Source organism: Saccoglossus kowalevskii, chromosome 9 (genome assembly GCF_978046115.1).
Source record: "Saccoglossus kowalevskii chromosome 9, keSacKowa6.1, whole genome shotgun sequence".
Lineage (NCBI taxonomy): Eukaryota > Metazoa > Hemichordata > Enteropneusta > Harrimaniidae > Saccoglossus > Saccoglossus kowalevskii.
In genome coordinates, this window is record NC_140649.1 from 26,539,000 (window position 1) to 26,559,827 (window position 20,828).

General features: G+C 34.9%; 1 protein-coding gene across 1 annotated transcript; it reads left to right on the top strand.

The window, feature by feature from the left end:
- Positions 1–207: 207 nt before the first annotated feature.
- Positions 208–19,495, top strand: LOC102804174 (BLOC-3 complex member HPS1-like). The gene is made up of 15 exons (XM_006817682.3): positions 208–584; positions 2,324–2,593; positions 3,811–3,963; positions 4,341–4,462; positions 5,491–5,599; positions 6,623–6,774; positions 8,195–8,456; positions 9,939–10,226; positions 11,035–11,253; positions 12,907–13,071; positions 13,576–13,688; positions 15,199–15,541; positions 16,554–16,667; positions 17,488–17,570; positions 18,089–19,495. Exons 2-15 carry the CDS (start codon positions 2,477–2,479, stop codon positions 18,264–18,266), a joined length of 2,418 nt encoding a protein of 805 aa, XP_006817745.2. The 5' UTR covers positions 208–584; positions 2,324–2,476; the 3' UTR covers positions 18,267–19,495.
- The last annotated feature ends 1,333 nt before the right edge of the window (positions 19,496–20,828 follow it).

Below are 20,828 nucleotides of genomic sequence, written 5' to 3' on the forward strand. Positions count from 1 at the left end.
ACATTGAATTTATTGTTTTTGTTTAAATATCAGTGAATTTAAAATATCCCACAACATATGATAAGTTAAATTTAAACCCAGTGAATATTTTCCCTTTTTACAGTGCATGGTTATATTATTTTTCACTAAAGCAATGATTCAGTAAAAATAAAATCCAGTGATTATACTTTTTTGCATTCAATGCATCAAACATTCAGTGCAAAGAAACTCTATGTAAAACATCCAAAAGGCTTTCCGGCGAAAATTATTTCCAGCTAAAATAGAACATTTTAAAGTAATTCAAATTCAACTCGAAACTCCTGTTATAAGTTCCCGTGATTTTTGCTCCAATTCCAGTCGATTTTCCTGTTAGCAGGATACTAAACAACGCCACCTCAGGCTACTATATTTGCTGCCCCAAGGTCAAAGGTCATAGGCAAAGTATGCAGAGGCACAGCGATTATCAATTTGAGGAAGTTTAACGAGAAGTTACGGCTCAATTTTAGATCTTGATGACGTAACCAGGTTTCAATGACGACGGAGGAGTTAACACATGTTATGTCCTACAATAGTATAGTGAAAAAAACACAAACCGGAAGTTGATGGTAAGTCCGAGTGAACAAACATGATGACAATGCTTCAAATCACAGTCGCTCGATAGCTGTGGAATCATAGCCCTATGTTGCCGACCGCATTATTTACGTGACTGACTCTGGCCGGCCCATAGTGGGTGTCTATGTTCGACGTACAACAACAAAATTAAAAAAAAGACGTTCAAATGAAATTGTTAGGGCGAAATTAGATTGTAGGTCGCACCAAAGAGCTACGGAACCGCAGCTAAGTCGCTCGACAGAGCAGGTGGTGTTTCTGCGAGTGTGATATAATTCTCGAGTTTCGTCATGGACTTTGTTTACATAGTTCTTTAGGCTCCCCTCACGCATATAAATTCGAATCCTAACGATGTCCCTCCAGTACCCTGACATGTAGGCCCTCGCCGGTTGAACGACACCAGACCTCACCTCACTGTTGGGTTTTGAGCACAGTGGAGGGCGCAACTCACGCGACCTCGTCAGGCTAAGTGTGGGGCTGGAGAGTTAAGATTCAGGTCAGGGGTGAGGGAGCCTTAGAGAACCTATTCTGGAACTAACGGTACTTAAACATGTGTATGCAAAATAAATGTTATTTTTTTGGTGCATGAATTAATTGTGCTGCCTATCTAATACATCTGTTTATTTGATGACACTTCAATCAATTACAGATTAAAATGTAATTATAAACATACTGATTTATTTATATATGACCATGGTGCATTCACGGTTGTCACTTTTAGTGTGTAATTTCTCTGACGTATATGGTATAATAAATGCATTCACAATATTATTGTTAAACTTCATCCTATGCACACTAAAACTATGTGAAGAAGAAATAAAGTATTTTTTTATTTATTTATCAATGTTATATTAGAATTTTGAACCAAATAATTATTTACATGATGTTTTGACACTAATTCATAAAACTGACTGAACGTTTATTTGAAAATATCACATAAACTGTGTAAAATTTGTCTGTTTTCAAAAAATACAGTCATAACTTCTAGTTGGCATCCTTCAATGTGCTTATAAGCATCCAATTAGTAATCAGATTTGGTCATGTGACAAAAACATCGGGTACTGTAGAATACTTTATTTTAGCTGGAATTAATTTTTGCTGAAAACCCTTTTTAAGTGTTTTGTTTGAAATTTATTCTCACTGATGTTTGACAAGTTGAATGTGAGACATAGGAAAAAAATGTATATTCGCTGGATTTTATTTTCACTGAATCATCTCTTCAGCGAAAATTAATTTCAAGCGAAAATAAAGTATTCTACAGTATTTGTTTTTTATATTGATGGTGACATGTGCTGTGTTATCCATGTATGTTTGATTCACATTAACCAGGCATACACATTTAATTTCCTTTTTTTACATTGGATGCAGAAGCACTATATCATGTGATAGAAACAGAGTCTTGTCATTCACGCAAATGTTCACACAGCACGAAATGTTTTTAATGTCATTTCAGGTTATAATCTCCCAATAAACTATTACAACAACCAGGAAAAAGATATATAATAATGAGGTTATCGCGAGAATACTGCAAAGTATGCACTCAGGTGGTATGGGTCGCATCAATTTCTGCTACGATTCGGTCGATACTATTACATGTACTACACATGTACCTTCATGCATACTTTGCGATATTTTCATGATAACCTCATATTAGTATAAAGTAATATGAATACAAAATTAATATTAGTTTGGAGAATTGATTATGATTTAAATAAATTATATTTTAAATTTCTAGCTGGTGAATGGCCATACATTTGCACCATGTCGATCACTGTTCATAGACAATTGAGAGTAATCTATACATGAACTGAGAGTTGCTATAGTGACCTGAGTCTGTCACCTGACCATATCCAAGTATTAAGCAGTCTATACATCACTAGCTCTAAACATGAAGTGTATAATTGTGGTAATGAATCTTAGCATGCCGGATATCGTCTATCTCACGGCTGATAAACAGTTTACACGACATATCAATACAATAGCTGTGGAACGAGGTCTTGTACAGGTAAATAATGTATTTATATTAACGTAGATCAATATAGTTTGATGAACGTGCATGTTCCATTGCCCATATACTCGTATAGGGCAAATTAAAATTAAAACTACCATATATTTGACCTTTTTTAATTTTTCAAAAAAATGGTCCTTGACACATTATTTTATTATCTTAAGTACAGAATTCAACACTGTGTTGTAAATTTAAAAAAAATTAACTAATGAAGAATCAATAACAATGTTTCAGCAACTTTCTGAAAATGTTAATAAACTATATTGATCAACCTGTGTGATCTTGTGCAATTTTGTTTTTTTCTTCAAGAAAATCAAATAATTTTATATTATAGATAACATAATATGAACTTTATCATAGCTGTATATAACAAATAATTTACATTTATATTTCAGGAAAATGTTATATAAAAATTATTACAAGAATTGCTGAAATTATTTACTGGCACAATAATTTAATTGTTATATAGACCTCAAAATCTTAACAAGCCAAGCTGCATATTATCACAGCAGATTAATTGGCCATGTTATTGAGTCTCAACTCATTGGATAGGTCATATAAATGTGATGCCTTTTGCATGGATGGATCAATGGATGGATGGGTTGGTGGGTTTATGCAGGGATGGGTGGGTGTGTGGGTTTATGCAGGGATTGGTGGGTGTGTGGGTTTATGCAGGGTTGGATGGGTGTGTGGGTTTATGCAGGGATGGATGGGTGTGTGCATGTGTTTATGCAGGGTTGGATGGGTGTGTGGGTTTATGTATGAATGGGTGGGTGTGTTTATGCAGGGATGGGTGGGTGTGTGGGTTTATGCAGGGATTGGTGGGTGTGTGGGTTTATGCAGGGTTGGATGGGTGTGTGGGTTTATGCAGGAATGGATGGGTGTGTGCATGTGTTTATGCAGGGTTGGATGGGTGTGTGGGTTTATGCAGGGATGGGTGGCTGTGTGGGTTTATGTATGAATGGGTGGGTGTATTTATGCAGGGATGGGTGGGTGTGTTTATGCAGGGATGGGTGGGTTTATGCAGGAATGGGTTTGTGTGTGCATTTATGCATGGATGGATGAATGAGTGGGTGGGTGTGTGTGTTTGTGGTTTTGGGGTGGTGTTTTGGTAGATGGTGTTGGGAGTTATGTTGGTTGTGGGTGGGTGAATGGAAGAGATGGATGAATGGAGAAAGTATTCTTGATACCTTGTATGTGTTGATATTCTATAGGAGGAAGACATCTCAGATGATGAAGTAGATTTGAATGCAGTGACTCAGTTTGTATCTCCGATAGTTGCATCTCAAGGAATGCTATCAAATGAACTCAATAATCCATACTCTTCGATCTCATGTGAAGATGGATTCATATTTGTACTAAAAGAGGTAAGATTAGTATCTGCACTAGTATCAATTTTCTTTGCAGCAACAGATTAGTTGCTCTTTCTGACCTTCCCTTAAATAAATGTTATTTGATTTGGGTCTCTTCATGAACAAAATAATTTCTACATAATACATTCACTTTGATCGTAGAACAGGATAGGCTAATAGAACCAAAAAACAAACACAAAAATACATAGATATAATCATATACCGGTAAGTATGTACTGTAAAAGTAGAAATATTCACTAGGTTTAATTTTAGCAATTTTGATAGTGCAGGGATATTCACTAGGTTTTAATTAAAAATAAAAATAAAACCCAGTGAATATTACGTTGTGTACAGTAATACAAAAACAATATATCTTTGATGTTTTATTTCAGCTTGGTGAGCATCTGTATATTGCCATCAATGGTGATGGGGAAGAAGAAGAGGAATTTTTATTTCGCAAATTGCAAATTTTACACCGGCTTATAGAGCTGTTGTATGGCCCTGTTGCGGAGAAGTATGACTTAATTACTCATTATGTGCTGTCATTTGCATAATATTTATTTGAATTTTTTGAAAAACAGTCAAGGAATGCCATGCATTTCAGTAGGTTTGATCTGTTAGTTTTAAAGTACACCGACACACTCCTTCTCACCACCAGTTCCCTCTTTTAATTCTAAATTCACAAAATAGTCCTATTTATAGTCTGCACTTTCCTCCAGAAAATTTAGACAAAAATAGACAAATTTTTTGAATGAAAACTGAGAATTGACACTTTTTGTCTGTTGGTTGGGAAAATTAGGGTTTATTTCCAAAAATATATGAAGAATATAAACAAAAAAGTCCAGAATAATTCGGGTGAGGAAGTCTGGTGGTGAAAAGGTTGAATACAGACAGGGATGTGCATTGTCAAATAAAAAATATGATAACATTCATGTTGGTTTATTCTTTTGAAATATGACAAAGTATATTTTGCTATAGTATCAGCATGGAGGTAACTCCATGGTATCAGTTAGTCACTGAGTCGCAAAGCCTGACTAGGATAACAGAAGGACGCCTTACATTTTTTATATGAATTAAAACACTATACATTGTCATGCACTGTTAAAACATAGACAGTATACCGGTAGTACTACTATACTGTCTATGGTTAAAGGGAATAAATTTGCTTTAAAGTTAAAGGACGCTAGTCGCTGCGCCACGCATGTGCGAGATATATGGGTCTCATATAAACAAAGATGGCGACTTTGACTGTTGCGCAGATCAACGAGTACAAACTGAGACGTTACCAAGCTTCAATTAGGTATTTTATTAGGTGTTTTGAAGGATTCACGAGCGGTAATTAGTGCTAGTCGCGCCCAGGTAAAACCTCATACTTGTGATTTTCCTTAGAAGAGCACATTGAATTGTGGAAAAATCAATGTTTATCAACACGAATGTCGCTCATGCGCAGCACGATGACTACTGCCCTTAAAATACACTATTTTTATTGAAAAATAACTATGTATTGAAGTTGAATGATAATGCTTATTTCCTGTATGCTAGGCTACGTGGCGATAGTCACACAGAACGGTGCAAATCATGGAGTCAGATGACAAGTCTGATCAACACATGGGTCAGACTGTACAAAGAAGAACAGGCATATTTACTGGAGGTATGTGTCAACAATCAAACTAACAAAGAATTTATTAAAATCTTGAATGGGTGGGTCATCATAGCATAAAGCTTGTTGATCACATCCCTAGCCCAGTATTGTAGTAGCTCTAGTAGTCTCATTTCTTGTTTATTTACTTGGCATTGGTTTAAATTTAAGCTCTGGTTTTCCTTCCCTAATATATATACTGTGAAATACTTTATTTTAGCTGGAATTAATTTTCGCTGAAAAGGCTTTTTGCACGTTTTGTATGCAATTTATTTTCACTGATTTTTGATGAGTTGAATGTGAAATATGGGAAAAAAAGTATATTCGCTGGATTTTATTTTCCGGAATCATCCCTTCAGTGAAAATAGCGAAAATAAATTCCAAGTGAAAATAAAGTATTCTACAGTACATCTCATATTATGTATGATTATTTTCCCTCTCAATAACTAAATCAATGAGTGCCTTACAAAGTAGTTGCAATGAAGCAATGCAGTGATATGAGTTCATAGATTATGAAGAAAATGCGCATCAGAATGCAGTGTGGATGCTCTCAGGTACAAGAATATTTAAAAAGAAAAAGATTATTTATTTGAAATATTTAATGAGCAGTGCATCCAGTAACTATATATGGGTGTTGCAGCAGGGATGTTTGGGGTTGATAGATTAATCTTAGAGCTCCTTCAGTGGTATGAATTTGAGTACATTATATTTTGCCTTGATCTCCAAGTACATGATACTGGGTTTAGGAGAATTGTACCCGACAGAATTGTGATGACGAAAACTGTTTTATATTCTGCATTGAGGAATAAATAACAAATACTGTAAACAATATATTTTTCACTGCCAAGAATTCTCCAACTCTGATACTTTAATGGCATTTATGGGTTATGGGGACATCATTTTGTGAAAGTTGCTGTGACGTCAATCAATTATCAATGCTACAGAATTTTGTGAAAGTGAAATTCACCAAAGTTTGTATCTCAAAAAATTTGAAGAGGTTCGCAGTTTGGTAAATATGTAAATTTATATTTTCAGGCGGTTGAAAGACTCCATGTAAATCAGAGTTTAAGTGAATTATGTATTAACTTATTAGAAAACAGTTTAACTAAGATGAAAAGCACCGGAGAAAGAAATCCCGCTCATGCTCTGTTGACAGTGAAATCAAAACTCCTGGCTCTTTATTCAAGGTAAGAATCAATAGCGGCCTCTAGTGTTAGACAATCAATTTAGTAAGAGTTTGAGATATGTTGTTGTTTGATTCATATCATCACATAAATATGCATGAGGTTGTTAGATTTATATCATTTCATGAATATGCATGAGGTTGTTTGATTTGTATTATCTCATGAATATGCATGAGGTTGTTAGATTTATATGATTTCATGAATATGCATGAGGTTGTTAGATTTATATCATTTCATGAATATGCATGAGGTTGTTTGATTTATATCATTTCATGAATATGCACGAGGTTGTTGGATTTATATAATTACATGAATATGCATGAGGTTGTTTGGTTCATATCTACTCATGGATATGTTTAGGGTTGTTTGATTCATAATGCCATATGCATGATTTATATCATCTCATGAATATGCATGATATGTTTGATTTATATCATTTCATGAATATGCATGAGGTTGTTTGATTTATATCATTTCATGAATATGCATGAGGTAGTTTGATTTATATCATCTCATGAATATGCATGAGGTTGTTTGATTCATACAAATCAGTAATTAATGAATGACAGATATGTTTATAAATGATTTGTGTCTCTTTGTTCAAAGCTGCAACAAAAGGACTTGTACACTGTGTATGCATGTTAAAAATGGAAAATAGTTTTTTTCAAAAAAGAGAGTCCAAAATGTCATTAAGGCAGCAATGTGTATTTTTACATAGGTGTCTATGGTGAAGCTATTTTTTCATGTTTTAAGCTTTTCACCACAAGTTCCCTCTTTTCATCACAAATTCACAAAATAGTCCAGTTTATAGGCTCCACTTTCCTTCAGAAGATTGGGATTGTTTTGAGTAAAATCTAAAAATTGACACAGATTTAGTTTGTTGGCTCCAAAATTGGGTTCATTTCCAGAAATATTGAAGAACTTAAGAAACAAGTGCAGAAAAATTTGGACAAAAGTCTGGTGGTGAAAAGGTTAAAATTTGACTCTGTGACATTGAATAAAAAAGTTGTATATTATTATTGATATGAATATAATATTGTTGAGTTTTTAGTGTGATAGTAGTTGTCAAATACAATGACAAGTTTACACAATTGAAAATTGAAGTTTGAGAATTGAGTTTCTATCCCACTATGCATTGTACCTACTGCAATAATTGAGTTTCTATCTCATAATGTATTGCACATACTGCATTAATTGACTATCTATCCCACAATGCATTGTACCTATTGCAAAAATTGACTTTCTATCCTATAATACATTGCACATACTGCAATAATTGACGTTCTATCCCATAATGCATTGCACATACAGGCAGTGGCATGCTTAGTAGGGCAACATTTGATTTTAGCTTGAATTACTTAAACAATAAATTATGTTGCTATCCTAACATTTTAGTCACCCATTTATGTTCATTTCCTGATAGTAAAAATGCCAGTGAATTGCAATCATCTGACCTACTACTGATTATGTTGGTTGTGCAAGACATGTATCCATCAACACAAACAATTAATGAGTTGCTGGCTACGCAGCCCAGGAAGGAAAAACAAAAACCAGCAACAGAAGGCGCTTCTGTTCAGCCTGATGAGTATGTACTACCAAGCGAGGACTTGGAGGGTGATGCTGATGTCATGGAGCCTGAATCAGAAGTGATTGATCCAGAGACTGAAGCAAATGATGAAGAGAGTGTGAGTTTTCTATCAAATTCATTTTAACTTAACAATTGAGAATGCCTGTAGGTACTTCAAATAGGACATATCCAGCTTTGCTATTTTTTAATGCCTCAAAAAGTCTGAAGTATGAGATTTTGTTTAGACTGTGTCTTGCATTCGTTATTAATTTTGTCATTACGGAATGCCTATTTGAGCAAGTCTGACTGGCCCTTATACATTGGTGCTATATGCTTTTTAAAAAAATATGAGTTTCTGTAAACATAGGCCATGTAAGTGATTAACATCATTAGTATAGCCACCACTCTCCCTTGCAGAGTCTTCTTGACCTAGGGGAGCCACAGAGAGCTGCAACTAGACTCTGCCACAGGCGACATTTTACATCAAAATTATTGGTATTCCGCGTTTTTATAATTCATTTGTTTCTGATATCCTAAGCTTCTGTTGAAAAAAATGTGTGTTATTTAAAATAAATATGTCAAATATTTTTACATTCAGTGCTAAAATCTTTTCAAAATGTTAAAATAATGAAAAAGTAGATTGTGCGGTAGGAGACGTAGATGTGAATCGTCAGTTCAAATCGTCTGTGCATTCGCGTCATTGCCTCGGGGTGACGCGGGCACCTCGCGCCTGCCCAGTTTTCGTTCGCCTGCTATATGACGTCACAACTGGGCGATGTTAGAAAAGAGATAGCGAACTAGGAAATCGATAAGTACAAACGTGTTTAGGTAATTTTCTAAAACATAAAATGCCAGTGGGCGTGATTTCAAAATAAATTTTATACATTTTATACGATTTTCGCTTGCATAGCAACAGACCAATACATCTACTTTCTGCCACGTCGTTTGGGGCACCCTCACGGAGCGACGCGAACGCACTCATGGCAAAGCAAAATGTAGGTCCGGTCATTAATATTCAAATTAGCCTGTGGCAGAGACTAGTGGGATGTTCCCTGGCGACTACCTAGCTTAGTGATAAAAGACCCATAGTCTCTGCGACGGAGAATGTATAGCCACATCTCCAATTAGCGCTTGAGCTGCAAATTGGGGCTTTATGGTCTTTAAAATAGTATAATCTTCAGCCAATCAATGTTAGGTTTGCTTGATTTGTTTCTCAACTGATTTTGAAGACGTTTTTAATACTGGTAGAACCACAGATTAAAAAAAAAATTATGAAAATTTTACTATTTTTAAGATTCCAGATTTGTTCCAGATCTTGTACAATGTATATAGCCATTCACAAATCTGCAAGATTGTTTGAGCTTATTCTTAGCTTGACTGGTAATAACTTATAATAACATGTCTATCACATCACATTTGAGTCCTCAAATACAACCCAGTTATATTTTTTTACATGAACATTGTATCATGCATGTTTTTTTAAGTGCAATAGCATTCTCAGATGGTGTAGGTGTAATAAAGTATGGTTTTGTGACCCTGCTTGTTATTTTAAATCTCACAGCTAACATGTCATTACAATTTTTTTTTTTTTTTTACCCAGGAGGCATCAGCAATGTTTCGCAGTAGTCTTTCAACACCACCACCTAGAGGGCGCTCTCCATCATCCTCTCCAACACAGCACACAAGTACTCCAGAAATATCAGTAATACATGCTAAGACCAGCATTGAGGTCGATGCAGAGTTGCATCATGGGAGTATGTTATCTCCTATCACATCCCAAGGTGAAAGTCTATCGGCGCCACTGGGTGTATCACCTAGTCCTTACATACAAAGATTAAAATTGGCCTTATCTGAAGCTACCACTAGAGGGCAGCAAACAACAAGTGAGGTAATGTACACTTATTTGCTTGGATCCTCATATGCTACTTAAAGTTGCATTCTGAGATTATTTATAGAGCTTTATTAGGGTCTTTTGGGACTAATATGTCAAATGCTACTGTCTCATTCTCTTATGAATGTCTGTTAACTGTGGAAGGGATTTACCCGAGATCTGATTAATTTACAAATGATGAACTTACATTATCAATCTATATTACATAAACCATTAAACTGTTAAATTTCAAATTTGTGAGTTGAACGGATGATGTATCACAAAAGTCTCTGCGAATCCCAGAGTGAAATGTACACTTAGACATAATTTCCTAATTTGTGTGTGTCTGCTCATCAAATTTTTGGGGAATTGGATGTGAATAAGGGTACCTCTACAGGGTTGTTGCTTGAATTAGTGATTTAAAGGGTGGTAGTCATCGCAATATGGGTCTCATATAAACAAAGATGGTGATTTTGACTGTTACGCACACCAACTAATACAAACTGAGAGGTTACCAAAGCTTTTCATTAGGTATTTTTTGTGTTTGGAAGGTATCTAAGAAGTTGTCGGTAGTAATTAGTGCAAATGGCGCCAAGGGCAAAAATTGTACTCGGGATTTCAGTGGAAAAGCGCATTGGATTATGGTAAAATTAATGTTTACCAACACAAATGTCGCATATGCGCAGTGCGCCGACTACCACCCTTTAATCTCTGTCCATGTAACCATAGCGATATTCCATAATTGTGTGATTATACGGAATGAATTCCTCTGTAAAAATTTAATAATTTAAAATTACTTTAATAAGTTTTTTTCTTTCTTTCACAGGATGAACTTTCTTTTCTTGAGCGATCAACTATGTCATACCAAGATGAATCATTTGGTAATTTTCATGTACTTGACTCCAGTATGGTCAGTGTGACTGACAAATCATTGCCTTCACAACGGTTACCAGTGTTTCTAAAGTCTATACCATCATCACATAAACCTCATGAACTGCATGTCATCCAGGTGTTACCAGATACTGTGCTTGTCATACTTACAGAGGTGAGTCAGTTTCATCCAGGTGTTACAAGATACTGTGCTTGTCATACTTACTGAGGTGAGTCAGTTTCATCCAGGTGTTACCAGATACTGTGCTTGTCATACTTACAGAGGTGAGTTAGTTTCAACCAGGTGTTACCAGATACTGTGCTTGTCATACTTACAGAGGTGAGTTAGTTTCAACCAGGTGTTACCAGATACTGTGCTTGTCATACTTACAGAGGTGAGTCAGTTTCATCCAGGTGTTACAAGATACTGTGCTTGTCATACTTACTGAGGTGAGTTAGTTTCAACCAGGTGTTACCAGATACTGTGCTTGTCATACTTACAGAGGTGAGTTAGTTTCAACCAGGTGTTACCAGATACTGTGCTTGTCATACTTACAAGGTGAGTTAGTTTCAACCAGGTGTTACCAGATACTGTGCTTGTCATACTTACAGAGGTGAGTTAGTTTCAACCAGGTGTTACCAGATACTGTGCTTGTCATACTTACAGAGGTGAGTTAGTTTCAACAGGTGTTACCAGATAATGTGCTTGTCATACTTACAGAGGTGAGTTAGTTTCAACAGGTGTTACCAGATACTGTGCTTGTCATACTTACAGTGGTGAGTCAGTTTCAACCAGGTGTTACCAGATACTGTGCTTGTCATACTTACAGAGGTGAGTTAGTTTCAACAGGTGTTACCAGATAATGTGCTTGTCATACTTACAGAGGTGAGTTAGTTTCAACCAGGTGTTACCAGATACTGTGCTTGTCATACTTACAAAGGTGAGTTAGTTACAACCAGGTGTTACCAGATACTGTGCTTGTCATACTTACAGAGGTGAGTTAGTTTCAACCAGGTGTTACCAGATACTGTGCTTGTCATACTTACAGTGATGAGTCAGTTTCATCCAGGTGTTAACAGATACTGTGCTTGTCATACTTACAGTGGTGAGTCAGTTTCAACCAGGTGTTACCAGATACTGTGCTTGTCATACTTACAGAGGTGAGTTAGTTTCAACAGGTGTTACCAGATACTGTGCTTGTCATACTTACAGAGGTGAGTTAGTTTCACCCAGCTAGAACTGAAAGCAGTTTTGGGGGACAAGGTCAATCAAGTTTAAACATCACACACATTACACATCAGGTCCTATACTCAGTATATATCTTGCATCTATATTATGAACATGGACCTTGTCATCGACAATCACTTGTTTCAATCCAACTTCTTTCGTACTGCGAATCCAATTGCATTCAGACTATGCATTGAAAACAACAAAACTACATGTATATTGGCTATAGTCTGCTTGTTACTTTAATTTTTTTTTTACATTTATAAGTTTTTATTTGTAATCATAATACATACAGTAAGCAGAATACACTGCATACATATACAGACTAATATGCAAGTGCATTCAAGACATACCCCCCGGTAACAATTTGGTGGATTTTCAATTTTGTCTTTGTTCACAGCAATGTTGTATTCAATATGATAGTTATACTTGACTTGGTGACTTGATCATGGTGATCACCATTAGAAATGATAAAATCAGTTGGTATGGCAACAAATCATGAAATATTAGAGCACTCAAGCTAATCACTTTAATATTCAGGAGTGTTTTAATTCCAAGTTATATAATACCAACCAAATTATTTGTATGGATTGATTTTAGAATAAAAGCAGCATGTCTGGTTTCATCACTCGATCTCTGTCAATACTTGAAGCAATAGTGAAAATTACAAACAAGAGAGGCAGCAGTAACGTAAACGCCAGGCATGTGATCGAAATATTGGATGACAACATTAAAAAAGTCTGTGATGTCATCAAGAAATTTAAAGTGAGTTAATTAATTATAATATGCGCCACATGCAATCATTTTCAGAAAGCTGTTATTTTTTTTTTAATTCCCATGTCACATGTCACCTGCTCAAAGCTTCCATGGATAGCCAAAATGAATGAAGAAATAATGTTTTATAAATACAATCAAACAATATCTGTAAATTCTAAATGCATTTGTGGATAAATAATGTTGCGATAGAAAACTATAACGATCAGTGGGACCTTTGATAGTGTACTTTCACTGATTCTAGATAATGACATGGTAGTAATGACACATTTATGCATTTTGAAGATATTTGATGGTATCTATAATTCCGTGTAATCAGCCAAGGCTGAGGGAAAGACACCGACTTGTAGTAATTGCCAATGAATACCTCTTTGATCATCTGTCGGGCTGAATCTTTTATAAATTTTAGTGAAACTTACTCTTGGATTTCTGAAAAATATTGTAGATTTTGTTTATTAGTTTATTAATGTTCATTTGACTTTCATTCTGCTCCAGGGTACAAGTATTGAAAACACCAATTTTGTATTAATTAAGAAATGGTTGAATGTCAAAGGTCATGGTTTAGTGGATTACTTGGAATCTAACATGTCATTACCGATGTCTCCAAGGTATTTAATCAGTTGTATGTGGTGTATGTGTGTTACATGTGTGTGTCTGTGTATGTGTTGGTGCATACAGTTGTGTGTGGTACATGTGTGTGTGTGGTGTATGTGTTGGTGCATACAGTTGTGTGTGGTACATGTGTGTGTGTGGTGTATGTGTTGGTGCATACAGTTGTGTGTGGTACATGTGTGTGTGTGGTGTATGTGTTGGTGCATACAGTTGTGTGTGGTGTATGTGTTGGTGCATTCAGTTGTATATGGTTTATGTGTGGTATGTGTGTGTGTGTGGTGTATGTGTTGGTGCATACAGTTGTGTGTGGTACATGTGTGTGTGTGGTGTATGTGTTGGTGCATACAGTTGTATGTGGTGTATGTGTGGTACATGTGTGTGTGTGTGGTGTATGTGTTGATGCATAAAGTTGTATGCGGTGTACAAAAATGTATGTATTGTGTAAGTGTGGTGCATATGTGCCAGTTTAAGGGGTTTGGTGCACATATGCTGCACATGTGTGTTAATGTATGTATGGTGTCAATGTGGTACATATGTGATGGTGCATATACAGTATTAGTATATGTGTGGTGTATGGTTTGCTACATATATGTGTGTATATGTTTAGTCTGTACTATGGTTGGGGTATTATCTGATATCAACATAATGTCTTGTAACAAATGCTAATGTTACTCATACATTAAGACCGACATTTGGAGATAGTTGCCTGCATTGTAGTCACATGAAAGGAACTAACAAGGTAGTTAATTAGCCCCTGTTCGAACGGAGTCCAAAACCTTATAATTTTTTCTCTGTCGTTTCGTCCATCTGGAGTCATATATTACAGAACCCTGTGGTCCAAATCTGTTTATTTATGCATGTGTTTAGTACTTTATCGGGGATATATGCACTTGCAGTGGTTTACTGATTCAATCCAAGATGACTTACTGGCAGCCATTTAGTATCTTGGACAGGATTTGTTGGTTTTTGTTCAAATTTGATACAAACATTATACATGTTGAGATACATGTCCCTGATGATTCGTTTTATGTTCAAATCCCAAATGACCAACTGGCGGCCATCTTTTTTTTTAATAAATGTATTGTTTTTTTTTTCCTCTTCAAATTATACACTTTAGAATACATGTCCATGACAATTAGTTTCACAATCAATCAAAGATGGTTGACAGCCTACAATCTTGCTTTTTGACCATATACTACTGTATCTCTGTACAAAATGTACATGTGCTTGGACAAATGAAATTCAGTTTGGATACAAAAAATGAATGAGTAAATATCCTGTTTAATTTCTGACCATATATTTCAATTTTGAAAGAGTTATTTATAACATCTAATTTCAGTGGATACTAGACCAGCCAATTCTTCACTCTCAATTACTAACTATGCACATTACTTTATTTTTGGCATGAATAACATTTGCCCCAATTCCAACAAGGACTGTGTCATTAACAATGACTTATTTTATTCGTAATGCAAATGGCAATGAACAGTTATTTCTACTTTGTAGGTTGGAAAATTCTATATCAGAACTGATCAAGTATTTGAAATATATATTCCGTCTGCGTTTTTTATCGCCACGTCAGAGGAGCTGCGCAGCGCTGAGAAAATACAATCTAATCATGACAGATATTGAATATACAATCAAAGGAAAATTGTGCCACTATAAAGATTACTTATCGGTCAAAGGTCAACGTAATGTAACCATGACAGCCTATATGGAAGACTTTCCTGGATTGGTTCATTTTATCTATGTTGATAGAACTGTGGATGTCTTAACAGCACCCTCGCTCAATAGTAGTTGTGATACTTCGAAAGATGACAGTGATCCGACGCAGTTGTTAAAAAGCAAGGTGAGTTATGCGATATATTTGAATACAGCATTATATCTGAGGTTACATGTATATGCGTGAACACACAGCCTGTCATACTGTCAATTAGTGTAAATAGGTTTCATGCCATTCACTGAATTCGTCTGCTGCAAAAATCAAATAATTTGATGTTTTAACATTTCTTTTTTATAGCTTAATGTCTAAATGCCTATCTTTCGGAAGAGAGTATGGCATTTAGATACCCTTAATTCATCAAAATTGACCATCATCAAATGTGTGGGAATACCCACAAAGTTCGTTTGTATTTCGTAAATCCTATATGATGTTTTGACGCTACTAAATGCTATGACCTTTGCCAGGAATTCTTGAACGCATTCTGGTAATGTAAAGACAAACAAACAAAATGAGAAGACAAACAAGAGAAAACAACAAAACTGAAAAACTAATTAATTGTATATTAACCATGTTATGCTCATTTCAATCTACAATTGCTAATATAAACATGTGGAATCATGAATATTAATATTCTACTACGTGGTGTTATTAGACTACGAATTATAATTAGTATGCATTAAATTGTCTTTCATTGTAACATGCTCAAAACTATGAGAGTAGCAAAGAATGTCTAACATTTCTATAAAACAGAGTGAATAAAATAATCAGGGCCAACTCTATAAACAATATACATCCTATTGCATTGCAGTAAGATACCCTTACCTCATTAAAATTGATCATCATCAAATGTGAAATACACTACTAAATGCTATGACCTTTGTTCTGCTTTTTATGTTTGATTTCCTTCGTAGCAAAGAATGACTAACGTCCCTAACTTGCTCAAAACTATGAGAGTAGCAAAGAATTTCTAACATTTCTATAAAACAGAGTGAATAAAATAATCAGGGCCGATTCTATGAACAATATACATCCTATTGTATGTATGTATGTATGTATTCATAGCACCTCATCCAGAACATATCTAATTTTATTAAATCTATGTCTTCTTTTTTTGTAACAACATTTTTGTTCTGTTTAGATTTGGCAAATGGTTAGAGATTCACATCGTTATTTACAGAAAGGGTTTATTTCCATGACGAAAAGAGATGGTGATTATCATTATTCATACTTCATATGGTTTGAGGATAACAGTGTAAGTATGAAATTGTTCAATTAAGATGATGCACTCATTTCAGATTAGCCATGGATGTTGTTAACTGTTAATGTCGCCCAAATAATTTATACAAATTTGTAATTCAAATGAGAGGTTGTGATATTTGGGTAATGTTTGTTTTGCCTTCTATGTGCGAGACTGATTGAACGATGCCAAGGACATTTTCAAATTTAATTGTTTTTGTATTGGTGACATCAAAATCGAAAAATGGTGGAATTATTTTCAACTGCAATTTTGACTTTATGAATTTCATAATTTTAATATTTATAACTGTAAACAGAATGTAAAATGGAAAAATAACATAACAGAATCACATTTTAAGGTAATTATCTGTGGACCGTGGTAATGGATTGACAGGCCCAGTCTATATCATATTCCTTACTAAAACACTGTATATTGCTTTACATAAGTGTAGATCGAATTGAAAACAAACACACAATGATGTCTCAAATGATGAATGTGATGAAGATCGCATACTTATTGTACTGTCTAATAAATATATCAAAAGACAAATTTGAATGTTTGTGTATATTTTATATATGTGTCTTGCTACACATTTTGTACAGCATTGTGAGATGATTAATAAAATCACAAAAAACGTCATTTCAAGAAATACTATGACGTTATCACAACAATACCGCGGCGTGTACACGAAAACAGTATCTTATCGCATCAACAGATGTGTGAGACAAATTGCTATGATTTTCTGTTGCTTGAATTCTCGTTTTTTAGATTTTTTTCGAATTTTTTTTTCTCACAAAATTTATTTAATGAATAGTATTAGACTTTTGGTTCACAGGGTAATCCGCTTCCAATTCAACAAGCACCAAGATTAGCATCATTTGAATTCGGTCCTGGTATCATTGCGTCTCATTTCTACAGGTAAGGCTAGGAGAGAATTTTCAATGACATATGAAATTACCTTTATTGCCCTCCTTTTTTATGTTGAGCGATGTATTGAATTATAATATTGATAGGTTTATAAAGTGGGATGAAATCATTGTCAAGATTCTGGCATGTCAGGTTTGTGTAGTAAATAGTGTATTATAATGTATTAAGGATCTCACGATCTCCTTGTGATCTTTCGAAAGCGAACCATTTTAGTCAAGCATCACAGAATGCTGTAGATTGTGTAAACAGAAATGAGTGAGATTATTGCAACATTCAAAATTACAAAGCACACATATTACGCACTTTTCAAAAATGCAAGGACATTGTCAATGATCTGAGATGTATAGTAGTCAGTTCTCTGATGGCCTCGTTCATTTTCGTTGAGTTTCTAAAATTGTATACGATTTTGGGACCATTTCGCATTGCATATCACTGATCCATATAAACCCTGATTATATTATATTTGGAGCAACTATCGTGGTAAATAACTGTTATTGTTCTTTTCACAGTAAACTCACCAGACAGTGCTTTCCAAATGCACCCATTAAATCGGTTCATTGCTATGAGCTAATGTGTATGCATGTTGGCGTTGTACCAGTGCAGTTTGCCATTAATCACTGTCAGAATCTAGCGTCAGTATTATGGGAAACTTCAGGTGAACCAAATTCACCAATCAGCTTGCTTTAAAGATCTTCTGATCCGGACTCAATAACAGAACTATTCCTGGACTTTCAACGCCGGAATCAGCAGGATTTCGTATCATCAGTTGAAAGACTGCACCCTCAACTTGGTGGAAAAGAGCAGCTGGAATATGTGATTTGAAGGAACACTATTTGAACATGTGAACACCCTGGTGAAGCAAAAGTCATCAATCATCTGGCAAAAATATCTCAAATGATTATTACCTGGTTAACTTAAACTATCTTTTTCTTGAAAGCACCGTTTTACTAAAAGGGAATTTCTCTGAGTCAATGCAGGTTACTTACAGGATTATATCTGATTGGCCACCCAATTTAACACCAGTTTAGTCAGACCAGTTAGAGAGCAGCATCTTTGTTGACAGAATTATTTAACGTAGTATATTCTGCTTTGTATACCTATTTCTTGCCATTGAAAGGAAAACTCCTCCTAGATTGGCTGATCAATCAGTTTGTTTTAGAGGACTGAGGTCTCGAACTGAGAAAAAATATCTTGTTAATTGATACTATCAAGCATGATTCACCACCAGTGTTTATTAAAAAGAATATTTAAATATTCAGCGAAGCAATGATGTCATAGTAATTGTTTTACCGTTTGTTATTGCAGTTAGTTCCGACCGTTTCTGGGGGGGCATGCCACTAAAAATAAACATAGTAATGGACGTTAATAGTAATGGACATTATTTTGCTGAAACGGTAATTGGAATAAAATCTTAGATGCTAGTAATTTCTGTTGTATAAAATGTATATTTTGCAATAGACGACCAGAATGTCATATTTAGCTTAAAGTCTGGTTGAAATTAATTGCTCAAAACGCTGTCAATACAATTGATAAGGACTCGCCCTCATCACATGCAAATACATTCTAACATTGTATTGGGGGATTTTTTAATATGGTAAAATTTAGCTACTACTCTTAGACTGATTAAACATCGAATGGCTTAGCAATTCAAAGAATGGAAGATGAGAAAACAATTGGGGAAAACATGTATGTTGACTGAATGCATGAAAACATATTCACATATAACTGTGCACTACTAATGAGTTACCGAAGTTTCACCAATCAAAATCTGTGCCAGTATTATCAGTCACTGTTTAAAGTGATTGTTTTTTTAAACAAAGTAATTGTAAAGTATAAATGTGAATAGATTGTGCAATTGATAGCACTGTGCTGTCTAATAAATATATCAAACGACAAATTTGAATGTTTGTATATTATATATGTGTCTTTTATTATTGTTGCACGACTAGTCATGGCTTTATGACTAATGACAATGCGACGGGAACGAAAAAAAAATACACAAACTCCATCACACCATTGAAGTCGTTGGAACAGTATTTGGTGACATAGAACAAAATGGCTGAATTCTGTGCTTTGTTCTACATATCACATGACAAAATGCGATTTTCGAATTCCTTCGTTTGTTATGCTATCACATTTTATGTAGACTTAACCATTTAATAATAATCACAGCAATTCGTTACAAGACGCAATTCGTGTTCTTTTGGATAATTAGATTACAATGGCGTTTATAAAATTATTCATTAATAAACATGTAGAATGTTGAGAAGACTGTCACTGTTATATTGGGACGAATAATGAACGGTATATTCAATTAATGACAGTAGTTCTTCGTTCAATCTCGAAATGACCAGAAAACAGTGCTATATATGGCTATACTATCCACCATGGAATTCTTCACTTTCAAATTAGGTTAAATGGTCATGTTCTAAAAATCAACTACAAAATGCCCTTTGATCTCATAAAATGTAATCTTTTAAATAATTTGATTTAGTCTACTAAAATAGCATATGTGACAGATCCCAGGCTTTGAATACCAAAGTCATCTATTATAAATTAGTTGCATGCCATGTGCGTCAGAATGTCTGAGCCGAGGGCGGAGTGTGCCTTTGTAAATCGGTTTAAAATAATAACCATAGTCACCGCTGTTTGAAAAGCTAGAAGGTGGATTAGCAAAGAACACGTCTGCCACTTTTGTGAGAACTATATCAAAATAGGCATTTATCGATGCGTGACAAATAACATAATGCAATTTCGGCCATTACATTTGATATTTCGTTCTAATGCATGTATGACGTTTCGATGCATCTCTAGAATTAAGCCAACTGTTGTCAATGGTTGATATATCTAATAGTCTGGTTTATCAAAGGACGTGAGTTTGTTCAATAATGTTACATTTGTTTTTTGTTTTTATGTTATTTGTTATGTTATTATCAACCTAGTCATTATTATTCCATATCGTAATTGAGTTCGATTTGAGTTAATTGGTTCTGTTTGCCGAACATCGTATAATACGACTATTGAATCTATATGTTTTATTTATTTTGTTAGCCTTCCGGATAAACGACTAGTAATATCATGATGAATATTCGGCGACGAAAACTTATCATAATCACGACGATATCTGCTCTCCTCTTTATTATTGTATACACTGCGTCGGATGAAAAATTCAATTCATTATTAAACTTGGCCAGTCATTACAGTAAACTAACGACAACGAAACCAATTGGTACGTTGAAGCCACACTCG

Excerpts from the sequence above, each read along its gene's own strand:
- LOC102804174 (XM_006817682.3), top strand. The coding sequence starts at position 2,477 with ATGAAGTGTATAATTGTGGTAATGAATCTTAGCATGCCGGATATCGTC. Across the intron at positions 3,964-4,340 it reads TCATATTTGTACTAAAAGAG|CTTGGTGAGCATCTGTATAT; the intron begins GTAAGATTAGTA and ends GTTTTATTTCAG. Across the intron at positions 10,227-11,034 it reads GGCAGCAAACAACAAGTGAG|GATGAACTTTCTTTTCTTGA; the intron begins GTAATGTACACT and ends TTTCTTTCACAG.